Source organism: Cupressus sempervirens, chromosome 1 (assembly GCF_028749045.1).
Source record: "Cupressus sempervirens isolate cs-2001-9-10 chromosome 1, ASM2874904v1, whole genome shotgun sequence".
Taxonomy (NCBI): domain Eukaryota; kingdom Viridiplantae; phylum Streptophyta; class Pinopsida; order Cupressales; family Cupressaceae; genus Cupressus; species Cupressus sempervirens.
In genome coordinates this window covers 247,643,416-247,666,571 of record NC_143118.1, presented here as the reverse complement: position 1 = coordinate 247,666,571, position 23,156 = coordinate 247,643,416, and the positions used below count along the sequence as shown (strand labels likewise).

The following is a 23,156-nucleotide window of genomic DNA, read 5'->3' as shown; positions in this document are numbered from 1 at the left end:
TTTCAAACATTATGAATTATCTTACTATAATTGTCTTGATGAATGTTTTTTGATTGATAGTTAGCATGAATTTCTATCAGTTTATTTACTATTAGACCGTTTGTGCATATAGTTTCATATTTTTGGTAAAATGTTTGGGGAGTCCTTTCTACAAGGTTAACTATGGATAGAACTTTAGTTGCATCTCATCTATAGTAATATGTTTTGGGTTCCATGGAAATCCCTCCATCCAATGATTTGATATGCACTTATTTTAGTGATGTTTATCAACTTGGTTTATTTTTCCTCATAGTAAGGATGACATTCTTGAAATTTGTTCAATTTATTATATCTTTGGAAGGAAATCTTATTTTAACACTCATAATTCTCAAAACTAATAATGAGACAAGGCATATGTCAATAATATTTATTAATGGTTTATGAACACCATTTGGTATTAAATTTGAGCTACACATTCCCCATGTACCTCATAAATAAGGTGTAATGGAAAGGAATCATATGCCTTTTTTGTAGGTTCTCTTAATGTTGGTTTATTTTATGATGTAACTAGACTTTATTTTCAAATGATACATCAATTAAGATTAAGGAGATTTAGGAGAGATTCCAATAATAGGAATCCTACTTGTGGATATTGTTTGTTTATTGGAGCAAGTGAGATTTTTTGCAATGGTTAAAAAATTCAATCTGTTGTTGGCTCTAATGAATCTGAATATAATGGTTATGTCATACACTGAAAAAGTCCCTATAGTTATGAAGACTACTCGAAGATTTAGGTTTACCTCAATTGAAGACAAGCATATTTCTCTTATGTATTGTAAGAGTGAAGATCAAGTTGCCAAATATTCTCATCAAAAAAATTTCTCAATATGTACTTCTCTCTCATTATAAAATCTCGGTTTCCAACTCATTGAAAGGTTTGATAATAATCTATACTCTCCAAATAAAACTTAAAGAGGGTTGTCAGGTATTAATCTTTAGTTGAGCATTTTCTTCCATTTGTACTTTATAAGAACATTCTTCAAAAAATCCTATGAATTTTCATAACTTATTTTCTTTATTCCAAATATATTGCACCATTAGACAATTATTCTTTGATTACTTCTTTTCTGATACTTTACATTGTTTTCCTTTCATTGCTCCTTTGTTTTTGTACTTCTAAAACAATAGCCATTTTCCTAAAATAAAGCTACTTCTCCATGCCACTACTGAGAAAATCTAAACAAAAACTCACATGTTTTTCTTCATTCTCTTCAATTTAAAAAGAAAAAGTATTCACGTAGATAATGGTAAACTCTTAGTCTACAAGAAAATGTTTTCACATCGTACACTTCAAACAACTTTTAATACCCACTCCTTGGCTCATTTCTTAGTTCCTGCCACAGTGGGAAACTATTGCCAAGGCTTTCTCTTAACTGGTTATTAAAGTTCTCATCTACAGCCAATCAGAAAGTCTCTTTACTTCTAATCTTTATAGTATACTATGTTGTATTAGGCAAAGGTGCACCTTTTTCAAATTTGGCTTATCTGAAAAATAATTATCAACACTTTAATTGGGCTAAAGTTATTACACAGAAATCTTAAAATAAAAAATAAAAATTATGAAACAAGAGAAGGCGGGCTTAAAAAAGTCTACGAGAAGGCACCCTTAACAATCTTTATGCATTTTGATGCTAAATATAGGATCGTGTTAGTGTATATTTTATTCTATTATTGTGTTAGTGCAAATAGTGATGTTTCTTTTTCTAAATGTTTACAGTAGCAATGGTTCATCTGTTCCTTAACACAAGCATTGGAACTAGAGACTTGGGAAGCATTGTGGTTACTATAGTAGAAATCCAACATCCATCATCGTCTTTTTACCAATTTTATCCACCTTGATTTTCCTGATATTGTCTATTCTGAAAAGCCACTGAATCTAAAGATACATATTTATCTAGCAGGCAAGCTATAGCATAGACCCATCGTCCCAGTGTTTTTTCCAGTGCACCATAAACCCAAAGCCCATTTTTCAGACATTCACTTTCTGCAATACTGACCATTTATACTTTACACCAAGGGTTAAATTAATTTGGTGGGCATCGGTGTCCATCTACACTTTTGTTGGCTCAATAATGTTAAGAGGTGACATGGTATGTTTTCTGGTTTTGTAGTTCTTCTCATAGACCACTTTAATGTGGCAGATTCTATTAACTCTATTGAGTAAGGGTTCTCATGTTTTCATTTCTCAAATTTTTGGGGCTTTCCTAGAGATCTCCTGAAATAGAGGATGTTTTTCGGCCATGTTTTTAATATAGATTTCAACGATGGTGTAGACTGTTTATGCAACTTCATCAAATGGAAGCTTTTGGATTTGATGGGAAGCTACAGGAATGATATTTTAGTCTTGAGTTGGGGACAATTTTGTTCTTGTTGATAAGGTTGATGGGTTACTATAAAAAAATGATGGCTTTATAAAGAGATGCTATTTGAATTAGGTTATAGATCTCAAACAAAAATGGGACTTGTGGAAAAGTAGCATTGTTTTCTAGTTTGCAATTTAAACCTTCCTATAGTATGTAATGAAATTAGTCAAATATAAAAGGTAGCAATGTTTTGGTTCTTCAATTCGATTTAGGTTTCACAATATGAAAAATCAACAATGTTTTGCTGATTTTCAAGCATAATTTTTCTTTACAAAAGATATATTTTGTACAAACTGCATATTTGTTTTGCAAAACATGGAACCAAAATATTTTGGATTCTCCTTATTAGGGACACAAATAGACTTTCGAAATAGAATTGTAAGAGAGTGCACAAATTACTAGTGTCTCTTTCAGGGCTCCATCAGTGCATTATAGGGATAGTATTAAATTAGTTGACAGCAATAGAATAACTGAGCTTTTCTAATACAGTTAGTGCTTGAATTACACCCTAGGTAGGTCCAAAGATGTGATGTGGCAAGCTTAGGACAAGGCAATGATAGACCCAGATTTGGGGGTTGTCATGCTAGTGGAATGAAAATATAGAGTACTTATTCTTTATCTATTATTTGTTTTTTCACAAGATTCTCCGTTTCATACATATAAGAGGAGGCTATAATGCTTCCACCCTCATTAATTTTTCCCTGTTTAGCCACTGAAACTGGATAAAGTCTCTTCTCCTAATTTCATTATACGGAACTTGCTCAAATTTCAATCAATTGTAATAAAAAATTTAATCATATTTTGTTTTCATTAGCTTGTTAGTTCAAACATCTCATACATAGAGCGGATTTGTCAATAGTTAAAAGGCCGACATTTGCTACTAGTCATTTAAGTTTCATTGAGATACATGATGAAACTAAAAAATACAAGAGATAAAATAAAAGGGAAAGGCTCATGCTTTGCGCAATGGATATAGAAAAAATCTTCTAATTTCTTTTTTAAACACATTTTTCAAATACAATTTGAGAAGTCATCAGAATTCAGAGTGGGGTTGTAGGTCATATGTTCCTCCTGTAAGTATTTTCTAACTTTTCTCTATGCTCACATGGCCAAATTTGGGAATTAATTGTACTCCTCCATCTAGTATTATGAAATGTGATTTTACATCCGCTTATTGTATTTTTCATTAACATTATCAAGCCTTTCTAAAACATATATTATGTTCTTCTTGTCATCAACTGGTTTATTCTGTGCTCAGGTTGCTGCTAGTTTTAGATTTCAACTTTACATAAGCTTCTATAGACAATTTTAAGCTTTTTGGCCTTACATTTTTTTATTGTAAATAGTGTTATTTGTAGTTTAATTCAAATTATTAATGTATGCATTTCTTTGTATATAACCCAAATCTTGGCTTCTACAAACCACGCATCTGATTTTTCAAAATTCATAGAACCATATTTTGAAAGGATTTAACTACTTTTGACAATATCAAAAGTTTCATGTTCGGTTACAAACACTCTCTTACAATTATTGACATTGTGTTTTAGGAGACATTTTTTCGTTCTTATCTTTTCCAAGATCATTTACTCTTAATTGACTTAAAGATTTTATCATTCACAAGCTTCAACTGGCTTGTAAGAGCTGATTTTTGGGACACATTTTCACTATTATCCCTCACCAAACATTTATTTTCCCTATCGCTTTCTATGTCAGTAGACTAACAATTTTCCTGCATTGTTCCCAACCAATTTATCTCCAAGAAACCTTTGAACCTTTTTATACACCAACATCGCTCATAGGGTTTCAAATTGAGCATCTGTATATCTCATGAGTTGCACTAGATGGTTCTTTAGAGCTCTAGATTATCCACACCCTTTGTTAGTGGCGGAAATTTATTCTACCAACTATCCAAGCTCATGCTCATTTCTTCTTGATAGATGTTTTGAGGATTGGTGGATAGTATATCAAGTATATTACAATATTCTCGACAAACTTGTTATTCTTGTGGTTGAACCTGGTGATGTTAATGCTACTGTAGTTAACTTAACATATGGTGTTTTCTCAAATTGATTGTTCTCCCTTACGTAAGTTACTTATGAATTTTTGATGCAGGAGCATCTTGCATGGAAAATTTATTTATTTATTTTTAAATTATGGAGGAGAGAGAAAGTGATGAAAATAGAAGGAAAAATAATTTAAAAATAAAATAAGGGAAAAAAGAGAAAAGAAAAGAAAAATTTCTATTTGCAAGGTGCATAGGTGGCGTAATAAAAAAATGAAATAAAAATAGTTGTCATTCCATTTATCGAGGTGTGTAGATGGAGTCCTAGAAGGTTGTGGATATTGTATAGGTGGAATTCTAGAAGGTTGTGGATAAATCATCCATTGAGTGGTAAGTGCCTATTTAAGCAAGGCATATGAGCATTTCTAATCAAGCTAGAAGGTGTGAAAGCTTTGGAAGGTCAAGCTTCAAGGTGTGAAAGCTCTCAAGGTGTAGCTCTTCAAGTAGAAGTTCTTGGGTGGGAGCTTTGGAGGTGAAGGCTCTTAGTTGGGAAGTTCTTCTTAGTGAAGCTCTTGGTGTGAAGACTCTTATTTGGGAGCTCTCTTATGTTAAAGAATTTGTAAACTTCTTTTTGAAGAAGTCATATTTATGATATCATCTTGTGGATGTTGTAAGGATTTTCAAGTATAATAAAATTGCTTGGGAAGCATTTTGTCTCTTTTTGTTGCATTTTTGGTTATGAGTTGGTAGGGTGTGGCACTTCATCAAGTGGTATAAGAGCGAGAGTTCTTGAGTGTGTAGACAGATAGCCAAAGCTGAGGCAATTTGTACCAAGATCTTGGGAGGACATCTAGATTGATCAGTGGATGCAGAGATGGAAGATTGAACTTGTTGATGCATGATTGTAGAGAGCTTGTGGATTACAAATCCGTGGTCCTAGACTTGTGATGTGGTTCCTAATTATTCATGCGAGGTGGCAAGTTGCAATTTGACTTGCAAACAATTAGAGGTTTTCACAAAGAGCATGGGAAGGATTTGTTGTAGAGGGTTTACAAAGATCTTGGGAGATGGCTCCAAGAGGATTGGACCCTGGGATGATTGCAAAACTCCATGATATAGTCGAGAGGAGGTTTTCTAAGATAACTGCTTGGTTTGAAGCTAGCTTGGCTAATCGAGTTAGGGATGAGGTGAGGAATGAATTCCATGAGCGTTTGTGGAGCTGGAGTCTACCAATCTAGAAGAGAGTTGTTTGGCTAGTTAAGAGACTTGTTCGTGAGAGACGATGGCATAACAAGGTTGCGGAGGCTGATTTTGTTGATCAATTTGTGGAGTCTGATACAAAACTTGCAGAGCAGCAGGAGGTTGTTGCTAAGGATGTTTGTAACCTTGTTGATGTTAAGATGGAGGCTGGTTTTCATGATCAGTTGGTTGAGTCTGACATGGAGATTATGGAGCACTCAGTCGTGGATGATCTAGTTGTTGTTGGTGGCAACTTTTATGTTGCAGAGCATCTTGTTGTGAGAAATGAGACTACTAGTGTTGTGAGTTTGGCATATATTGCTGCTGATATGGAGTTTTTTGTTGTTGGTGTGGATTCACTAGTTGCTGATGTGGACAAGGATTTGTTGATGAAGTATTATGTTCAGTTTTTTCCTGAGAATGTTGATTGGATGGTTGAGATTCTGGTGTTTGACATATGGATGCAGATGTGAAAAATTTGAATGTTGGTTTTCTTATGCATGTTGAGGTGGAAACCTTTGGTGAAGATGAAGATGGTTGTAGGTTTTTCTTTTTGGCATCAAAGTGTGGGACACACTTTTCTATCTATTGGGGGAGTTTGATGTACGAGCATTTTGCATGGAAATTTTTTTTTAAAAACAATTATGGAGGAGTGACAAAAATAGAAGGAAAAATAATAATAAAATAAAATAAGGGAAAAAGGAGAAAAGAAAAAAAAAAGAAAAAAAATGAATTTATATTTTTGAGGTGCATAGGTGGCGTAATAGAAAAAAAAAAAAAAAATAGTTGTCATTCCATTTATCGAGGTGTGTAGGTGGAATTCTACAAGGTTGTGGATATTGTGTAAGTGGAATCCTAGAAGGTTGTGGATATTGTGTAGGTGGAATTCTAGAAGGTTGTGGATAAATCATGCATTGGGTGGTAACTGCCTATTTAAGCAAGGCATATGAGCATTTCTAATCAAGTTGGAAGGTGTGAAAGCTTTGGAAGGTCAAGCTTCAAGGTGTGAAAGCTCTTAAGGTGTAGCTCTTCAAGTAGAAGTTCTTGGGTGGAAGCTTTGGAGATGAAGGCTCTTAGTTGGGAAGTTCTTCTTAGTGAAGCTCTTGGTGTGAAGACTCTTATTTGGGAGTTCTCTTATGTTGAAGAATTTGTAAACTTCTTTTTGAAGAAGTTATATCTATGATATCATCTTGTGGATGTTGTAAGGATTTTCAAGTATAATAAAATTGCTTGGGAAGCATTTTGTCTCTTTTTGTTGCATTTTTGGTTATGAGTTGCTAGGGTGGTGTGGCCCTTCATCAAATTTTCAGTTCTTTTCAGTGATTCATTTATTACTTATGTATTTATCGTACACTTAAGGTTCTTTTAGTACATCTCCTGATGGTATTCCTCTAGGGAAGTATCCTAAGCATTGCCAGAGCATGTGGGAGATTGTTAGCATGATTGACATGTTGCATTCATGACTGTGTTTTTCATTGATGTCAACATAGCAGTATTTTTGTAAGGACTGACAAAGTAGCAGATAAAGATTGAGGTCATATGGATTATAGAGAATTGATGACCAAGTCAAGTGTTGTTAAGGACGTGTTCTACATTGTGTCTTGTTGTGGTTTCACAATGCACACCCCATTTTTCTTAGAAATAGGGACCCCATAGTAATTTCTTGTCTCCTAGATCCCTAGTTCGAGACTTGAGCCATTTTGGGAACTCCACCTAGAGTCTAGGTCAAGCCCTAGTCTTCTAACTAAGAAACACATAGGTCAGAACTAGAGAATTTGAGTTTTAAAGGGTCTTTTAGTGCTAAAGGGTGCACTAGCGCACCTCACGCACATGTGCACCATTATAGGGTGCGCAAGCGCACTAAGTGTGCAAGTGTGCATTTGTTAGAAAACACCAAAGGTGCGCACAAGCGCACCTATTCGAGGTGTGCATGTGCACACCTCCCCGAGGTGTATGCGCACATTTCTCTAAAAACAACATAGGCATACATAAGGGTGTGCATGTCAAGGTGTGCATGTGCAGGTAAAAACTTAAATGAAGTCTCCCCTTTGCACATGTTGCACATGTGCGCACCTCACTTAGGTGCGCAAGTGCGCAGGTGCACAACTACACCCAAAAGACTCTTGGAATACCCTTTTGGCACACCTAGCACACTTGTGATGGTGTGCAAGATGCACTATTTTACTTTTCAGGGTTATTAGCGGGGTCTGAGTTTTTTAACTATTTTGGTATTCTGAGTTTGATTTGTTAGCATTTAGGGTTTGTTTTGGGTTATATTTTCTACTCTCTAGACTAATGTTTGCTTCTTTGTGTAGATAAACAATGCATCCTCAACTTGTTGGTGTCATAAATTTTGACCTAGAGCTCAGAATTCAAAACTGTTTACATCATTGGAAAAAAGAACTAAAAATCTAATTTCAATCCCTAAAATAGCGAGCCTTTTTGACTATCCAATTTTAGAGAGCAATGAAAGTTTCAACTTGAAATTTTGAGCAGAAGAACTTCAAAAAACTTAGTTAAAAATGCCTAGAAAATCTTGTTTAAAAAATATGAAAAAGTTTCAAACATTTGATCGTTTTGGATAATCTGGATCACCTGGTCTCTGACTAGGAAGGATTGGGCAGATGGAGAGAAGAAAAAAATTAAACAATTTGCACTAAAGATCAAAGATACAGAGGGTGGACACATGAACTATAACAGGTTCCTCATCTTATGCAACTATTAATGACAAGATTCAACACAAGTGCCTTGGAATTTCATATAGAAGAAGTAGGAGTTCAAATGTATGAAAATGTTTGGCTATAGAGAGGGTATAAATCATCAAAAAGAGACAAAAACGTACACTAGAGTGCTCCTAGACCTTGTCCAAGAAAAACCTATAAACTATTTTTAAAATTGAGAACTTTGATTTTTTAGTGAATTGAGCACCTTGTACAAATTTCACTAAGGTGCGCAAGGTGCACCTCTCCAAAAGGTGCACTGAAAATTTTGAAGAAGTCAGAGGTGCACCAATAGTTAACTACCAGTTCCAAATTTAGAGCTTTCCATGTATCGAAAACGTATTTTGATAGTTATTTAACTCCTACAAACGTTTAATCAAAGAAGGATGAGTTCTATTTTTGACATCTCCAAAGACTCCTACATCATCTTATGGCTTCATTCTTCTTATTTTCTCATGCTTTCTTTTTTTTAAGACATGTAAAGGCTCATGCACCTATTAAATGATATATACAAGGGTGGAGTCCTACTTAGCACCTCCTAGAGAGTAAGTTTGTATATATTTAGATTTGTTTTATTATTTTTAAGCATATATTTGCATAAAGGAATCTCTTACTCTCAACAAAAATTAAGGAGACGATTGCCTATAAATTGAGGAATTAAATATGTATTCTAGGCTGTTATTTTGATGCAATAATATATGCCATTGGTGCTCTCATACTGAGTGTAGTTATTCTTTCCTGATTGCATTATATTTTTCTGGATTCTTGTTCATGATAATAATGGAGCCAATAGTTTTTTGTTGATTTGATTGAGTGATCTTTTAATTATGGTGTTTTCCACGTGTTTACAAATTATAGTGATGTACTTAGTTGGAGAAGAGATCACCCTATTAGTCCTACAAAGGTTTTTGTCTCGCATGAGCGCACTTTCCATGGCCTTGCGATCTGATGAAAAGTGAAACATCTTACGGTTACTAAATTCCCATCGACAATTGCATCGGTGGAATTAAGGATGCATTGCTCCTATTTTCATTGGTTACCTATCGATCTTTTCAAAGGCTGAACTCGCAAACGTGTTGTTTCTATGGCTTATGTCCATCAGGGTTTTATTTTTCAAGTCATTTTCTTAAACTTCTTATTACCCTATCTGTGTTATTTGCTTTATTAACACTTGGTTAAATTAGGAATTCATATAGTTGCATTATTAGATTGCATTCATAAAAAATAGAAAATACCAAAAACCATATTTTATTTGTGGTTAATTTTGAAACAACAAGTCGATTTATCATCTTATTTGAAATTTGTATGAACCAGCAAAGGCCTCTTTGTGAACAAATATATTTATTTTCAACTGAGAAAATTATAGTAAGTCGCAAGATCGCCTAAAACCTAGGAGTTGATTCCAGATCAACTTTTCAAGAGAGGAGTTTGAAAGTATTCCTATTGTTAAGCATCATGCAAAACAACAACTCAACATGTCCTAATGATGAGGTTAAGTGTGCATTCATTAAGTCAAAGACATGCAAAAGATATGATTGATTTACAGAGAGCAGACAAAGTATTTAAGAAGAAATTTCTGATGATTGATTTGTATATCTTTATTGAGATAGAATTGAGATATGCAAGGTTAGATAGTAACAATAGATAGGTTGATGATGACATCAATGAGTGCAAAATGTTTAAGGTTGCACATGTGAGAAGTTGTAAAGACTGTGAGCAGACATCGTTGTCAATGAATTAATTATCTTAATGAGGTCCTAGTATAATTAATTGGAAAAGCCTCAAGGCTAACTCAAGGAATTGTTTTAAGGACATGGTATAAAGGAAGGTTATTTTCCTTTTTGTAACATGTGAATTGGATGTTGATCAACTACGAAGTGTGCGAACAAGAGTAAAGTATGTGAAAATTGTGAGTAAGTGATCCAAGGAATTATTGGATGCAAAGTTGGTGATCTAGTATCGAGATCAGAAGAAGAGAAGTTCGGTTGACAGGACAGAAAAAGAGGAAGTCCAAGTATAGTTTATTTCTATTATTTTGCAAGGAACAATTCAAAGATTAGTTGGATAGTGAGTTTAGTGGCCTTGCCCCTGAAGTTGTTTGGAAAGTGGTCCATCTGCCTTCTAGAACTCCTAACAATGTTGGAATCGCCTAAAAAAGATTCAAAGTCTCCTAACAGGGACTGATATATACTAAATGTATTTCATTAACTCCTACTGGAGTCCATCCTCTAACCAAGAACATTTATATTAGTACATCATTTTGTGCGTACCATCCCCACCGAGGTTTTCCCTCTGATCAAGGGTTTCCCTTGAACATTAACATATATGGTGTTATTGTGTATGAGTATCTTGTTATGGTTGTTGATTATATTGTTCACATGCTTAAGGATTAATGAGGTTGATAATTGTTATAATAATTATATAATTTATTCACCCCGCTCCCCCTTCCTGCTCCCCTCCCCCTCAGTTATACTGGTGGACTTTACTTTCTAACATCTCCTTCAAATATTTATCATAGATTGAGAAAAAACTTTGATGCCCCTTTTCAAGGTAAAGAAAATATTAGGTGGTAGACATTTAGCACTCTTTGGAAATTCTCAGATGACAGATTTGTTATTAACTACAGTTTCCAAGAAGCAATTTTAACCTGTATTTTTGTAATAGTTTCTATCTAAATGTTTAACATTATGTCTCTTAGGAATTTTTAGTTAGCTATAATTGTAAATTATTATAGTTTTATAGTAATAAAAAATTATCATCTTGGAAGTACCAAGCCTAGAAGAATTGTAGATATCATTAAATTTCTCTATTTTTGTTTGACATATTCCTCTAAATCGTAGATATCATTAAGTTTCTTTGTTTCTGTTTGACATATGCCTCTTTTTTAGGTCAGATGATTTTACATCATCATTATAGCTGATTTTAAACTAGTCTGTATTACCAAGCTTTACAAGGATTGTAGTCACTTTGTTCCACTTTACAGGATACACATTATTTCTATCTATAAATCAAAATACACTTGCACTTAGGAACATAAACACACTATCCACCTCCACTTCATACTTCAATCACACTCTTCAATGGGATTGGAACTTCAAAAATCAGATAGACACTTAACCATTAGACAAGCTCCCTAGCAATCAACACCATCATCTTCTATCTTTGGCAGGAACTTGGCTGCCCTCCAGCTCTTGTTTGAAATGTCAAGGAAATGACTTGAAATAATAATGAGCCATTGCATAGATCACTAAACAATTATAATTAATTCCTTCTTTGCAGCTCATTTTCTAAATACTATAACACTAATGTTGGAATAGTCAATAGATTTTAATTAAAAATCAAATGTTGTAGTACAAATGTTGTAGTGAAACAATAAATTCAAAATGACATTCTATATTATTATCATTTAATTATTTATTACATTGCTTTAAAAATGGCTTTGTAAAGCCTTATTTTTCCATACAATTACGGGAATCACGACTTAAGATTTTAATGCTGAATCTTTCTGCTTTGAACCCAATAATTACTAGTAACAAGGAAGTTCCTTTTTTGGTAATGGTAACCATCAAGCTCCATTTATTTCTGAATTCTAGCCTGCAAAGTAGAAGACTAATTAGTATCGTAATTTGAAACTTTGAAGCTACACCTTGGTTCATTTTAGATCCGTCTCCGCAACGAATATAGAAAAGTCTCAGACAAATGGCTACTTCCAATTGTCTGGCAGATTGCCTTTGAAAATGCTTTATGTAATCATCTTATGTTGTTCTGTTTGTTTCTCTACTGCTACAGCTGATATTGAAATGTAATGAATTATTTTGATGTCCTCCTCGTAACTCTGCTGTAACGTTATTGTTACATCTGTTCTAATTTTGACAATGCTATAATTCTGATTCAAATATTCTTTATCTAATAACAAAAACTGAAAACATATGATTTTTTACACCTACTAAATCAAAGCTCAACAAAAATTTACTTATGCTTGTTAGTATGATAGATTACTCACCAGTATCATCTTGTATGTTTCTACGACTTCCTCGGGTTTAGGTTTTGTTTTTGTATAGGCATCAATCTTGTTCACTTCCTGTAGTCATTGAAGCAAGTCTACTATGTCAACACAACAAAACAACTGATTGTAGAACAGAATGTTTAAACGTTAAAAATTTAAAATAACAGAGACTGAGATACAGCAGATTTTGCCCTTACTTGAATCCATTTCAATAGTTTTGGTCGGCCAATTGTGATGTCATAGTTCTTTAAGACAGGATATACAATCTGAAATCTTTCAAAAAAACCAGCATATGCAATGTCCACCTATATTTTATGCAGCATTTAGCAGTTGTTAAATAGTTAATACAACAGACTCATAAGTTCACGCTTATTGAATCATGTAAAACTGAATAAATTGATACTTGCCACACTGAATTCACCCAAAAAGAATGGCCCATCCGAAAACTTTCCCAGGGCATTTTCCAAATAGTCAAGAGCAGGCGCTGCCATGGTTGAGAAAACAAAGGGTCAATTTACCCATGAAATGCTCAACCGAGAACATCCTATAAAGTTTTCAGTCATTATTTCTTTTAAAAGTTGGTTTAAAAAAACAATATTCCTCTTACCTGCTGCTTCTGCGACCTCGGTTTCTGGCTTGATTAAAGCCATGAAAACGGTTTTTTGAAAAGTTTCTGAATATTTGAGTAGTTCATTCGCAACCTCCTTTTTCTCAGCCTCCTGAAGAATTCCAATATATACAAGTATTTAAGAATTCCGGTGAAAACTTCTGAAAATAATAAGGATTTTCTGGTAAGGTTGCTAGAGCCAGAGTTTTACATTTCCCCTGCCACCCTAAAATTGAAAGTTAAATCTTTGTTATTTTACCTCCTAACACTTTCTTGATGTGAAATTTAAAAGAGAGATTGATTTTATGTTTTTTGTATTGATATTTCAGATTGTAATCAATTAGTATCCTCCAAAAGGGGAGAGCAATCTGAAACATAAGTTATATAATATATAGTATTGATTCCAGAAACAATCTCTTAAATAGAATAAATTAAAACAATATTAAACAAAGAATTTTTGCAATGTCAGATCAAATAGTCAGAAACATAAGTACCGTTGGCCTGAGTTTGGGTCCTTCAAAGTTGTTTTCAATGTATTCAAGCAAATCCAAACTCTCTCCTGTGACTTTGCCATTGTGCTCAAGAGATGGAACCTGAGAAATGATTGAAATAATAGTATTTTCCTCTATTACTCTAGTATACATTTGAAATAAAATATATTTATACTGTCTGCTTCCAATCCAAGGAGTTGGTTATCAGTGGTCACACAACAGGAATATATGTAAAAGCTAATTGTCCAAAACAAGCTAATTTCAGTGCAACCCAACACACCAAATGTCAATTGCACCTGTCAGAAATTAATAAAATCTAAGGCCTTCTAATATGGCGCTGTCTAATTTTAAACAAAATGCACTAAGGACCAAAACAAAAAGTCGAACTTAATTTTTTCTCAAATTCACAAAAATACTGATTTTTTTCCAAACTTTTTGCTATTTTCAACTACACACTATACAAATCATAAAGATCTGAAAATTCTTTTAAAATTTTGATCACTTAAGTGCATCCCTTTAATATACCCTAAGATCTTTTCATAAAAGTTGAACTAAAATTTCCATAAAGATTGTCAAATCCCACCCAAGGAAACAGAGCGTAGCTCTGAAAACCCTTCCTATGTAGACGATGGCGAAGATAGAGCATTCAAGTAGCCTACCGAACCAGGGGGATAAACTTTTTCCTTGTACCAGGCAGGCTTATCCTGCAGATCTATCGCGACAAGCTGAATATTGGACAAACCCTGCAATTATATTTAGGTTAATCAATTGATAATCTTTACGCTGTATAGATCGACAAGCCAAACGAAAAGCAAACCACCTTGTAATTTCTGGCAACCCAAGTACGCTGGGCGAAGGGACACGTCAAACTGATATACAGTCTGCAAAACCCAGTTTCACAGTCACATTTAAAGGAAACCCTAAATTGAATTATATCTTATTACTTAGCTGTCACGGAGGGTTTACCTTGTGGTTCCATCAAACAATTGAGGGCACTCTGATTTAGAATTAAGAACTGGAGGAATTGCATCGCTGCAATCCAATGAAACTAATCTTTAGCGTTTGATCGCACATAAATATAAGTTGAAAATGAGAAAATGAACGTTTCCCCGAGCACTGAGCAGAATAAATAGAATGGATTGAGTATACTTACAGTGCTGCCATGTCTGTTTTTAGGCTTGTGCTTTGAATCTTCCTGCAAAATAAATTCCCAAATATAAATTCAGATCTCACTACACATTTAAGGGATGGAGAAGATAATCCTTTAATTATGCTCATGATTCATACAATCTGCAGACCTTTAGTCAATATTGTCGAAAACTGTGAATGTGCTACGATCCAGGTTACAAGATCAGATTGAATTTAATGTGGAATTATAGGAGGCTTTCATGCATCTAGAAGCAGGGATTGCAACATTCTCACGTCTTATATTACATTGACCAATTCTATGAAAACCAATATGAACAATTTTATTGAAATGTGATGTCATGGACGCCCATTATGAAAATGTAATGGATCCGGAGATACCCATTTGGGGGTTTGCTATTGTTTTTTGAAATTGCCGGTTATAAAAATACGTCAGTGCTGCGCACAGCCCAAATAGAACCTAACCAGCAATTGCATCGTGATGTGCAATGGGTGATGTGGATTGGAATAATAAAATATAAATTTTGAATTGATATGATGATTTTTTAATAAAAATGCATATGAAAATTCTTATAATGTCAAGGACCACAAAATTCTTCTTACAAGAGAATGCATCTATTATAATTTATAATTTATGATTGTTTATTATGAACTAAAAATCCTAAACAAACAACTGAATGTCAATAATAATTAGAAATACAATAATTGTACACTTAATTAAATACATAAAGATGTTATATAATAATTTTAATGTTCAAATTACAATTAACAAATAAAATGTTAGTGTATATACTTTGGAACTTTTAAGTTAAACACTTATATAATTTCAATAAGCAATATGAAATTTGTTTCTTTTTGTGTGTTGTTTATGGGTGTCTTGTACATGGTATTTAGTGGAACTCGCAATCAACATGAAAATATTAAAATAAAATAAGATTATATATATTCAAACAGATGAAGAAGAATGAAGTATGACTTTGTATATTGTTGTACTCTAATGATAGATGGCATAAGGAAGACCCTTATGATGTCTCAAGATTTACAAGTGTTTAAACTTTGACAATCAAGTAGAGCATAAGAATACACCCAATTAAAATGAAAAATGAGTGAAGATAAAATACCAAAGTACCTCCTCCATGATTATGACTAAGAAGAGATGGATAAAGTACCCTTCCTTACATTTCTTTAGTGATATTGATGTAAATTTGTTGCTTTTGGTGTGAGTTGTTTGATTACAATTGACCTACACTTTAACTCCATTGCACAAGTTTCATCTGTAATTAAGTTGTGGACAAGAAAGTGATTGGTGAAAAAGGAGAACACAAAAATAGTATATGGAAAATTGAAAAGACAAATCAAAATTGGTGAAAAATGATGGACTTTTAAAAACACTTAATCATCTTGTCTATGTCTCCATAAATTTGAATTACATAAAACCTCTTCATCTTAATAAATATTAATATTCAACTAGATAATGATTTGGTATGATAAAATTTATATTTAATTCTCATTGGCTCATTAACTTGGTCAAATAAATTTTATTAATCCAAATTCTAATGTCACTAATTTTCTTTTTAGAACAAATCTACATCTAAATTTTATCCAAATTCTAATCTCACTCAAAATTCTAGGACAAATTTACATCTAAATTTATCCAAACTCTAATATGATTATCCAATACAGATTCTGCCATTTTTCCTAAGTCAAAATACTTTGTGACCACCAAAAAAAGTTAAAATTGGATAGAGGAAAATACTAAGGCAAAATGGACAGACAATATTTCTTCAATCATCTTGCAACCCTTTCGATGTTATGTGAGTCATAGATGTCTTTCAAGATATCTTCCATTTTATATAAGAAATGTCTTCAACATAATTATGTGTATCATTTACAATCAAAATGAAGTCTATTTATACTATACTAGCATTTGCACCCAAATGAGGTGGAATAGTTATGTCAATAGACATATATAGAATGACATTTTCTTGTCCATCTGTGAATCATTTTAATAGGTATAGACGTTAGATGTGGAGTTAAAAAAAATTCAGAGTGTGAAATACATATTTAGAGATACATGTAAAGAATGAATGCTTTGACTTTGTAGCCTCTACTTAATTCAAACTGTAGGTTTCCCGAGAGGAGTATTTTTTTTTCCTTAGTATTGTACGCCTATTAAATTGCATCTTTTTGTGCCTTTTAAAGAAAAACATAAGTTGAATGTAAAGGATTCTTAGTGACTTGACTCTTGACATGGTTGTAAATGTCAAATCTTGCCTCTCAATCTTACCAATATCGACTATATTAATTTTCGTAGTGTTAGTCCCTAGGATTTGTGTATTGGTATGGTACATGCCATTGTGATTGGTATTATCATTCTGGAAGTTATAGAATATACGTCTCAATATCAATGCATTTCTCATATTGTAGTACTCATCATATCATATTTTGTAGTCTAGATTTTTATATTATTCTAGCTCCTCGCATGTTATGTGATATTTTTGCATAGCTTGAACATCAAACACGTACATCCCACTCTCTTGCATAGACTACATATAACAATTTATTTGACTTATCTCCCTTATTATCTCTTAAGAATTTTTGCTGATGTTGTTTGCAAGACATTTGAAAGATTGTTTTTTTGTCTTCCCAACCAATTTATGGATGCACTATCATCTCCATGTGTCACATTCTCATTAACCATTGTTGGCAATGTATTTGTCTCGGACATGTCCCTCAGAATATGTATACATCGTGTGGTATTCTTTTGTCTGCCACATCTTAGGCCTTCATTGTCCTATGCTAAAACTTTGGATACACCTTCTCCATAGTTATTATGGATAGACGTGTATGGTTTTTCACTTATAATAATTGATTATTATTTTTTACTTGTTTAGTATGAGCGAATATTATTTTATTTTACCATTTTAAGTCTTTTCCACCTTAAAAAACCATATTTGCTTATCTAATTTTTGGAACATGATGAGATGTGTATGATATATTTCTAGTAAATTAATAGTCCAATATTATAAATATATTATTTGCTTAATGATCATAGATAACTAATGATTCACTAAAACCATTACATGTGACTTACCTCTAGATTATGCCCTCATTCTATCATGTTGTCAATGATGTTGATGACGAAAAAAGTGGATTTGGCAACAAAAAAGTTGCAGAGAGCCTACCAAAGTGGATAGCTAGATATATGCTATCTAATATCTAGTAGAGGTAGAAAACAAGTTATAAATGAAAATTGTTGTTGTTTGAAGATTTCCTAAATTATATAAGTGAGGCAATCTTATGCATTTTGAACACAATTTTTTGGTAGCATGTATTAATATTGTAGTACAACAATCCACATAAAAGATCTTTTACATTGGATACTTTTGCCCATATTCACTAGGGTATGTTACAATGATTTGAGCTTCTCTACAAATTCAAATAAGATTGGTGTATTAAATGCATTAAAGTTTATAATTATATATTTTGATTTTAAAATAGTGTATTGATAATAGACCATGATTATCTTCTATATTGAAATGCAATTTCTCCCAAGTATTTTGAAAATATTAAAACAATGCTTAGAAGCCTAGAAAAAAAACTATTTGAAATATATTGATATATTAAATGTTATAAAAAACAATATCTCATAAGATTTTTAACAAATAAAAAAGTAAAAAAAATTTATATTAGTATTTTTTTAGTTATATATGTATATATATATATATATATATATATATATATATATATATATATATATATATATATATATATATATATATATATATATATATATATATATATATATATATATATATATATATATATATATATATATAATAGTTTTATTTAATTTTAAAATTAATATTATGCTTTATTTCATAAAATTATAAAATATAATCATAAATTTTAATATATGAAAATTTTATGATTCACAATAAATTAATAAAAATATATATTTGATAGGTGATATATAATTTAATTGATTTATAGCTAATCATAATATTGTTATATGTATTTTGTACCCACATCGAATAAACCGAATGCAAAAGCCCCTACAAGCCCAATGTCAAAGTTGTGGAAATCTATGAATGGAGGTGATTGAAATGTCATCCTTTCCAATATGTCATGGTCTCAAATCCCAACATTAACACAACAAATATGAGAAACCTTATTACTCTATAGAACCTTTTTTTTACCTTCCTCTCCATTACCACTCCTTTTGTCTAAATAAATTTGTCTTTATCTAGAGAGCTAATTTGTTAAAAGGGGAACATTTTGTGATGAATTTGGGGGATTCGTCATGACGAAAAGAAGATGGGTGTTGTTGTAGTGATAAATGTTTATGTATTTGACAAGTTGAAATGAACTGAATATCACTCCCAATGGAAGTGACTGCATTTCTATGTGATGTTCAACCATAAAAATGCATTAGCTCTAAGCCTGTTCATAAATCCAATAGTGTCATGATACCCACATATGTTTTTGAGCTTGCATTCAATATTTTTGAAGCTATTTAGCACAAGATTCAAAATCATTAGTGGATAGATTTCCTCTGTACACCTATCTCATGTGGCTAAACCGTTGTCACATCATTTAAACCATCTTCATGTACAACTTCTAGGTGCTCAAAAAATCTATCGCATGTTTGTATGTGGTGACTGATAAGGAAAGTATTGTACATACTTCATATATTCTTTAGGGCTTGGGGCATCACCCTAAATTTATTTTTTTTTGGTACTATTTGTAGATTCGCCATTCATAGATTCACCACTAAAGTAATGGCTAATTTATGGCTAACATGTAGTAACCCTAAAGTGGTTTAATACTTGTATAAAAGGGCTTAGGGTTAGGGTTGTTTCATAGTAGTGATGTGAAATAGGTTCTTGCGATGGTATTGAGCTGTAAGGGATTACAGATTGTAATCAGGTTGTAATCACTAGAGTGTAATAATATCGAACTTTCTATTTGGTGGACGTAGCCGAGGGATTGGGTGAACCACGTCAAATCTTGGTGTCTTATGTTCTTTTCTATGTGATTTATTATTTTCTATTATTGGTTATATTTGCATGTAATTGCTATTTTTGTCTATGGTTTAATCCTAGCAAGTGGTATCAGAGCCTAGTTGTTTTTTAGTTATCCTTTGCAAGAAAGTCTCATGATTGAGTGGGAGCAATGGTAGACGAGGGTAAGTTGAGGGTAGACAGGTTTAACGAGCAGAACTTCCAGTTATGGAAGTTGTAAATGGAAGAGTATCTTTATCAAAAGGATTTATGGAAGCCGTTGGAAGGCAAATCCAAGAATAAGGGATCCATGTCAAATGATGTATGGAATCTTTTGGACAAAAAGGCACTTGGAAGCATTTGATTATGCCTGGCACCATCAATGGCATTTAATATTACAAAAGTGAAGATGACAGAAGAATTGATGCAAACCCTAGTGGAACTATATGAAAAGCCCTCCGTTTTAAACAAGGTATTTCTCACGAAGCGTTTATTTAATATGAAAATGGCAGAAGGTGAATCTGTTGCAGATCATTTAAATGAATTTAACACTATTACTAGTTAGTTATCTTTTGTGGGTATCAATTTTGATGAAGAAATTAAGGCTCTCTTGATTTTGTGTTCTTTTCTTGAAAGTTGAAATGGCTTGGTAATGGCTATGAGTAATTTTGTTCTTGGATCTAGTACCCTAAAATGTGAAGATGTGATCAGTGTTGTTTTGAGTGAGGAAACTTGTAGGAAAACCTTAGGTGGATCTACATCAGGAAGTGCTTTGAATACACAAAGTAGGGGCAGAATGACTATGAGAGGAAGTAACTCTGGAAATTGTGAAAAATCAAGAGGAAAGTCAAAGGGGAGGAGGTCTCAATTGAGAGGATTAAATGACTACTAGTATTGTGGAAAACTAGGGCATAAAAAGAAGATTGTTAAAATCGAAAGAAAAATGAAGGAGATAAATCAGATGGAGACAAAGAGGAAAATGTGGTAAGTAAAAAATCCAAAGAGGATGCTTTGCTTCTATCTTAAGAAAGTGTTGATGATTCATGGGTTTTAGATTCTGGTGCTTCATTTCATGCTACACCTCATAGAGGTTATTTCATTGATTATCTCCAAGGGGATTTTGGACTTGTCTATTTGGGGGATAATGAACCCTATTAGATTTTTGGAAAGGGAAAAGTTAAGATTAAGTTTCAGAATGAGAATCATTGGCTACTACATGAGGTGAGACATGTTTCGAGGCTAAGTAGGAATTTAATTTCAGCAGGACAACTCGGTGTTGAGGGTTGTGTAGTTACTTTTAAGGTTTCAAAAGGTTCCCTTGTAGTATCAAAAGGTGTGAAAGTAGGCACCTTATATCTTTGTACAGGTCATATTGTTCCTTCTACTTTAATTGTTTTAGATAAAAATGAATGTTCAGGAACAATTGTTGCAGTTGAGTAGGGAGAACAAATAGTTGTTGTAGATTCTGATATAGCACTGTGGCACAATAGACTTGGGCATATGAGTGAGAAAGGTATGAAAGTACTTCATTCAAAGAAAGTTTTACTAGGTCTAAAATGTGTTAATATGGATTGCTATGAAAGTTTTGTGTATGGAAAACAAAAGAGAGTGAGTTTTGTAAAGACTAGGAAGGAAAACAAAAAGGAGAAATTAGAGCTTGTGCATACCGATGTATGGGGACTAGCTCAGGTATCTTCCCTTCGTGGCTCTCATTATTATGTTACATTTATTGATGATGCAACTAGAAAAGTATGGGTTTATTTCCTTAGACAAAAATCTGATGTATTTCAAACTTTTAAGAAATGGAAATGCTTGGTTGAAAATGAGACTGGTAAGAAATTAAAATGTCTCAGATCTGATAATGGTGGTGAGTATTGCAGTCATGAATTTGAAGATTATTGCTCCACTAATGGTATTCATAGATAGAAAACTATTCCAAGGACTCCACAGGAAAACAGAGTGGCTGAACATATGAACAAGACTATAATGGAGCGCACAAGGAGCATGAGGTTGCATGTTGGGTTACCCTTACACATGTGGGTGGAGGCTATCAATACTATTATATATTTTATTAATAGAGGTCCCTCTACTCCTTTGGGATGTGGTATTCTAGAGGAAGTATGGACTAGTAAGAAGGTGATTTATTCTTTTCTCAAAACCTTCGGTTGTGAAGCATTTGCTCACATAGATTTTGAAAATAGAACCAAGCTGGAAGCTAAGTAAAAGATATGTGTATTTTTTTGATATGGCATTAATGAATTTGGTTATAGGCTTTGGAATTTTTAAAATCAAAAAATTGTAAGAAGTAGGGATGTCATATTCAATGAGAATGTGTTGTACAAAGATCTGTTGCAGCAACATGAGAAGAAAGAAGATGATTATGTAGTGCTAGATGATACTCCAAAAGCTGATGTTCCAACCATTCCTCATGATGTGCAAAAATCACAACAACAAATACCACACACATCAGTGAATGTTACATGGTCAATAAGGCAAATTAGACCTCCACAAAGATTTTCTCCCTCTTTGTATTCTATTATACTTACTAATGTTGGTGAACCTAAAAGTTATGATGAAGCTATGCAAGTGGATACTAAGATTCAATGGGAGTCTAAAATGAAAGATGAAATGGACTCTTTGTTGAAGAATAAGACATGGGATTTGTGCAAGTTGTCGGTAGGTAAAAAGGCTTTACAGAATAAGTGGGTTTACAGGTTGAAAGAAGAGGAAGAAGGTAAGAAATTATTTAAAGTCGGGTTAGTTGTAAAAGGATTTGAACAAAAAAAAGGAATTGATTTCGATGAGATATTTTCTCTTGTTGTTAAGATGACTTCTATCCATACTGTTTTAAGTCTTGTGGCTACTAAAGATTTGCATTTGGAGCAACTTGATGTTAAAAAAACCTTCCTTCAAGGTGATTTGGATGAAGAGATATATATGGCTCAACCATAGGGATTTATGGTCAAAGGTAAGGAGAAATTAGTGTGCAAATTGAAGAAAAGTTTATATGGCTTGAAGCAAGCACCTCGGCAATGGTATCTGAAATTTGATAGTTTTATGCATGAGCATGGTTACAGTAGATGTCATTCAGATCATTGTATCTACTTTAAGAGGTTGGATGATGATAGCTACATTATTTTATGTTTATATGTTGATGATATGCTTGTAGTTGGGTCTAACATGGATCACATTAAGGGGCTGAAATGCCAATTAGCACATTCGTTTGCTATGAAGGATTTGGGGGTAGCAAAAAAAATCCTTGGTATGAAGATTTTTAGAGATAGGAAGAACAAAACATTGATGCTATCTCAGGCTGATTATGTTGAGAAGCTGTTGCAACATTTCTCTATGGAGAATGCTAAAGTTGTCAGCACACTTTTATCTAGTCATTTGAAGTTGACTAAGGAGATGTGTCCTAAGACACAAGAAGATGAGGATAAGATGTCCAAGGTACCCTATGCTTCAGCTATAGGAAGTTTGATGTATGCTATGGTATGTACTAGGCCAAATATTGCACATGTAGTGGGAGTTGTTAGTAGG

At 33.0% G+C, this 23,156-nt stretch overlaps 1 protein-coding gene across 3 annotated transcripts; it reads right to left on the bottom strand.

Moving 5' to 3' along the window:
- Positions 1–11,736: 11,736 nt before the first annotated feature.
- Positions 11,737–14,812, bottom strand: LOC149577082 (glutathione S-transferase L2, chloroplastic-like). Of its 3 annotated transcripts, none has more exons than XM_089822041.1 (11): positions 14,763–14,812; positions 14,621–14,667; positions 14,434–14,499; positions 14,288–14,348; positions 14,127–14,210; positions 13,471–13,569; positions 12,977–13,088; positions 12,777–12,853; positions 12,567–12,674; positions 12,367–12,444; positions 11,737–11,957 (listed from the first exon to the last, which is right to left on the bottom strand). In XM_089822041.1, exons 2-11 carry the CDS (start codon positions 14,629–14,631, stop codon positions 11,940–11,942), a joined length of 714 nt encoding a protein of 237 aa, XP_089678167.1. In that variant the 5' UTR covers positions 14,632–14,667; positions 14,763–14,812; the 3' UTR covers positions 11,737–11,939. The 3 variants fall into 3 exon arrangements, with proteins under 3 accessions (XP_089678167.1, XP_089678161.1, XP_089678151.1); XM_089822035.1 differs by having other exon boundaries at positions 14,621–14,662; positions 14,766–14,812; XM_089822025.1 differs by having other exon boundaries at positions 14,621–14,812.
- Positions 14,813–23,156: the final 8,344 nt, after the last annotated feature.

What these genes read in the sequence shown, in the direction of transcription:
- LOC149577082 (XM_089822025.1), bottom strand. Translation starts at nt 14,745, where the DNA reads ATGAGCATAATTAAAGGATTATCTTCTCCATCCCTTAAATGTGTAGTG. An exon ending in AAAACAGACATGGCAGCACT is followed by an intron (nt 14,500 to 14,620) that starts GTAAGTATACTC and finishes ATTGGATTGCAG; the next exon opens with CGATGCAATTCCTCCAGTTC. An exon ending in GACCCAAACTCAGGCCAACG is followed by an intron (nt 13,089 to 13,470) that starts GTACTTATGTTT and finishes GGAATTCTTCAG; the next exon opens with GAGGCTGAGAAAAAGGAGGT.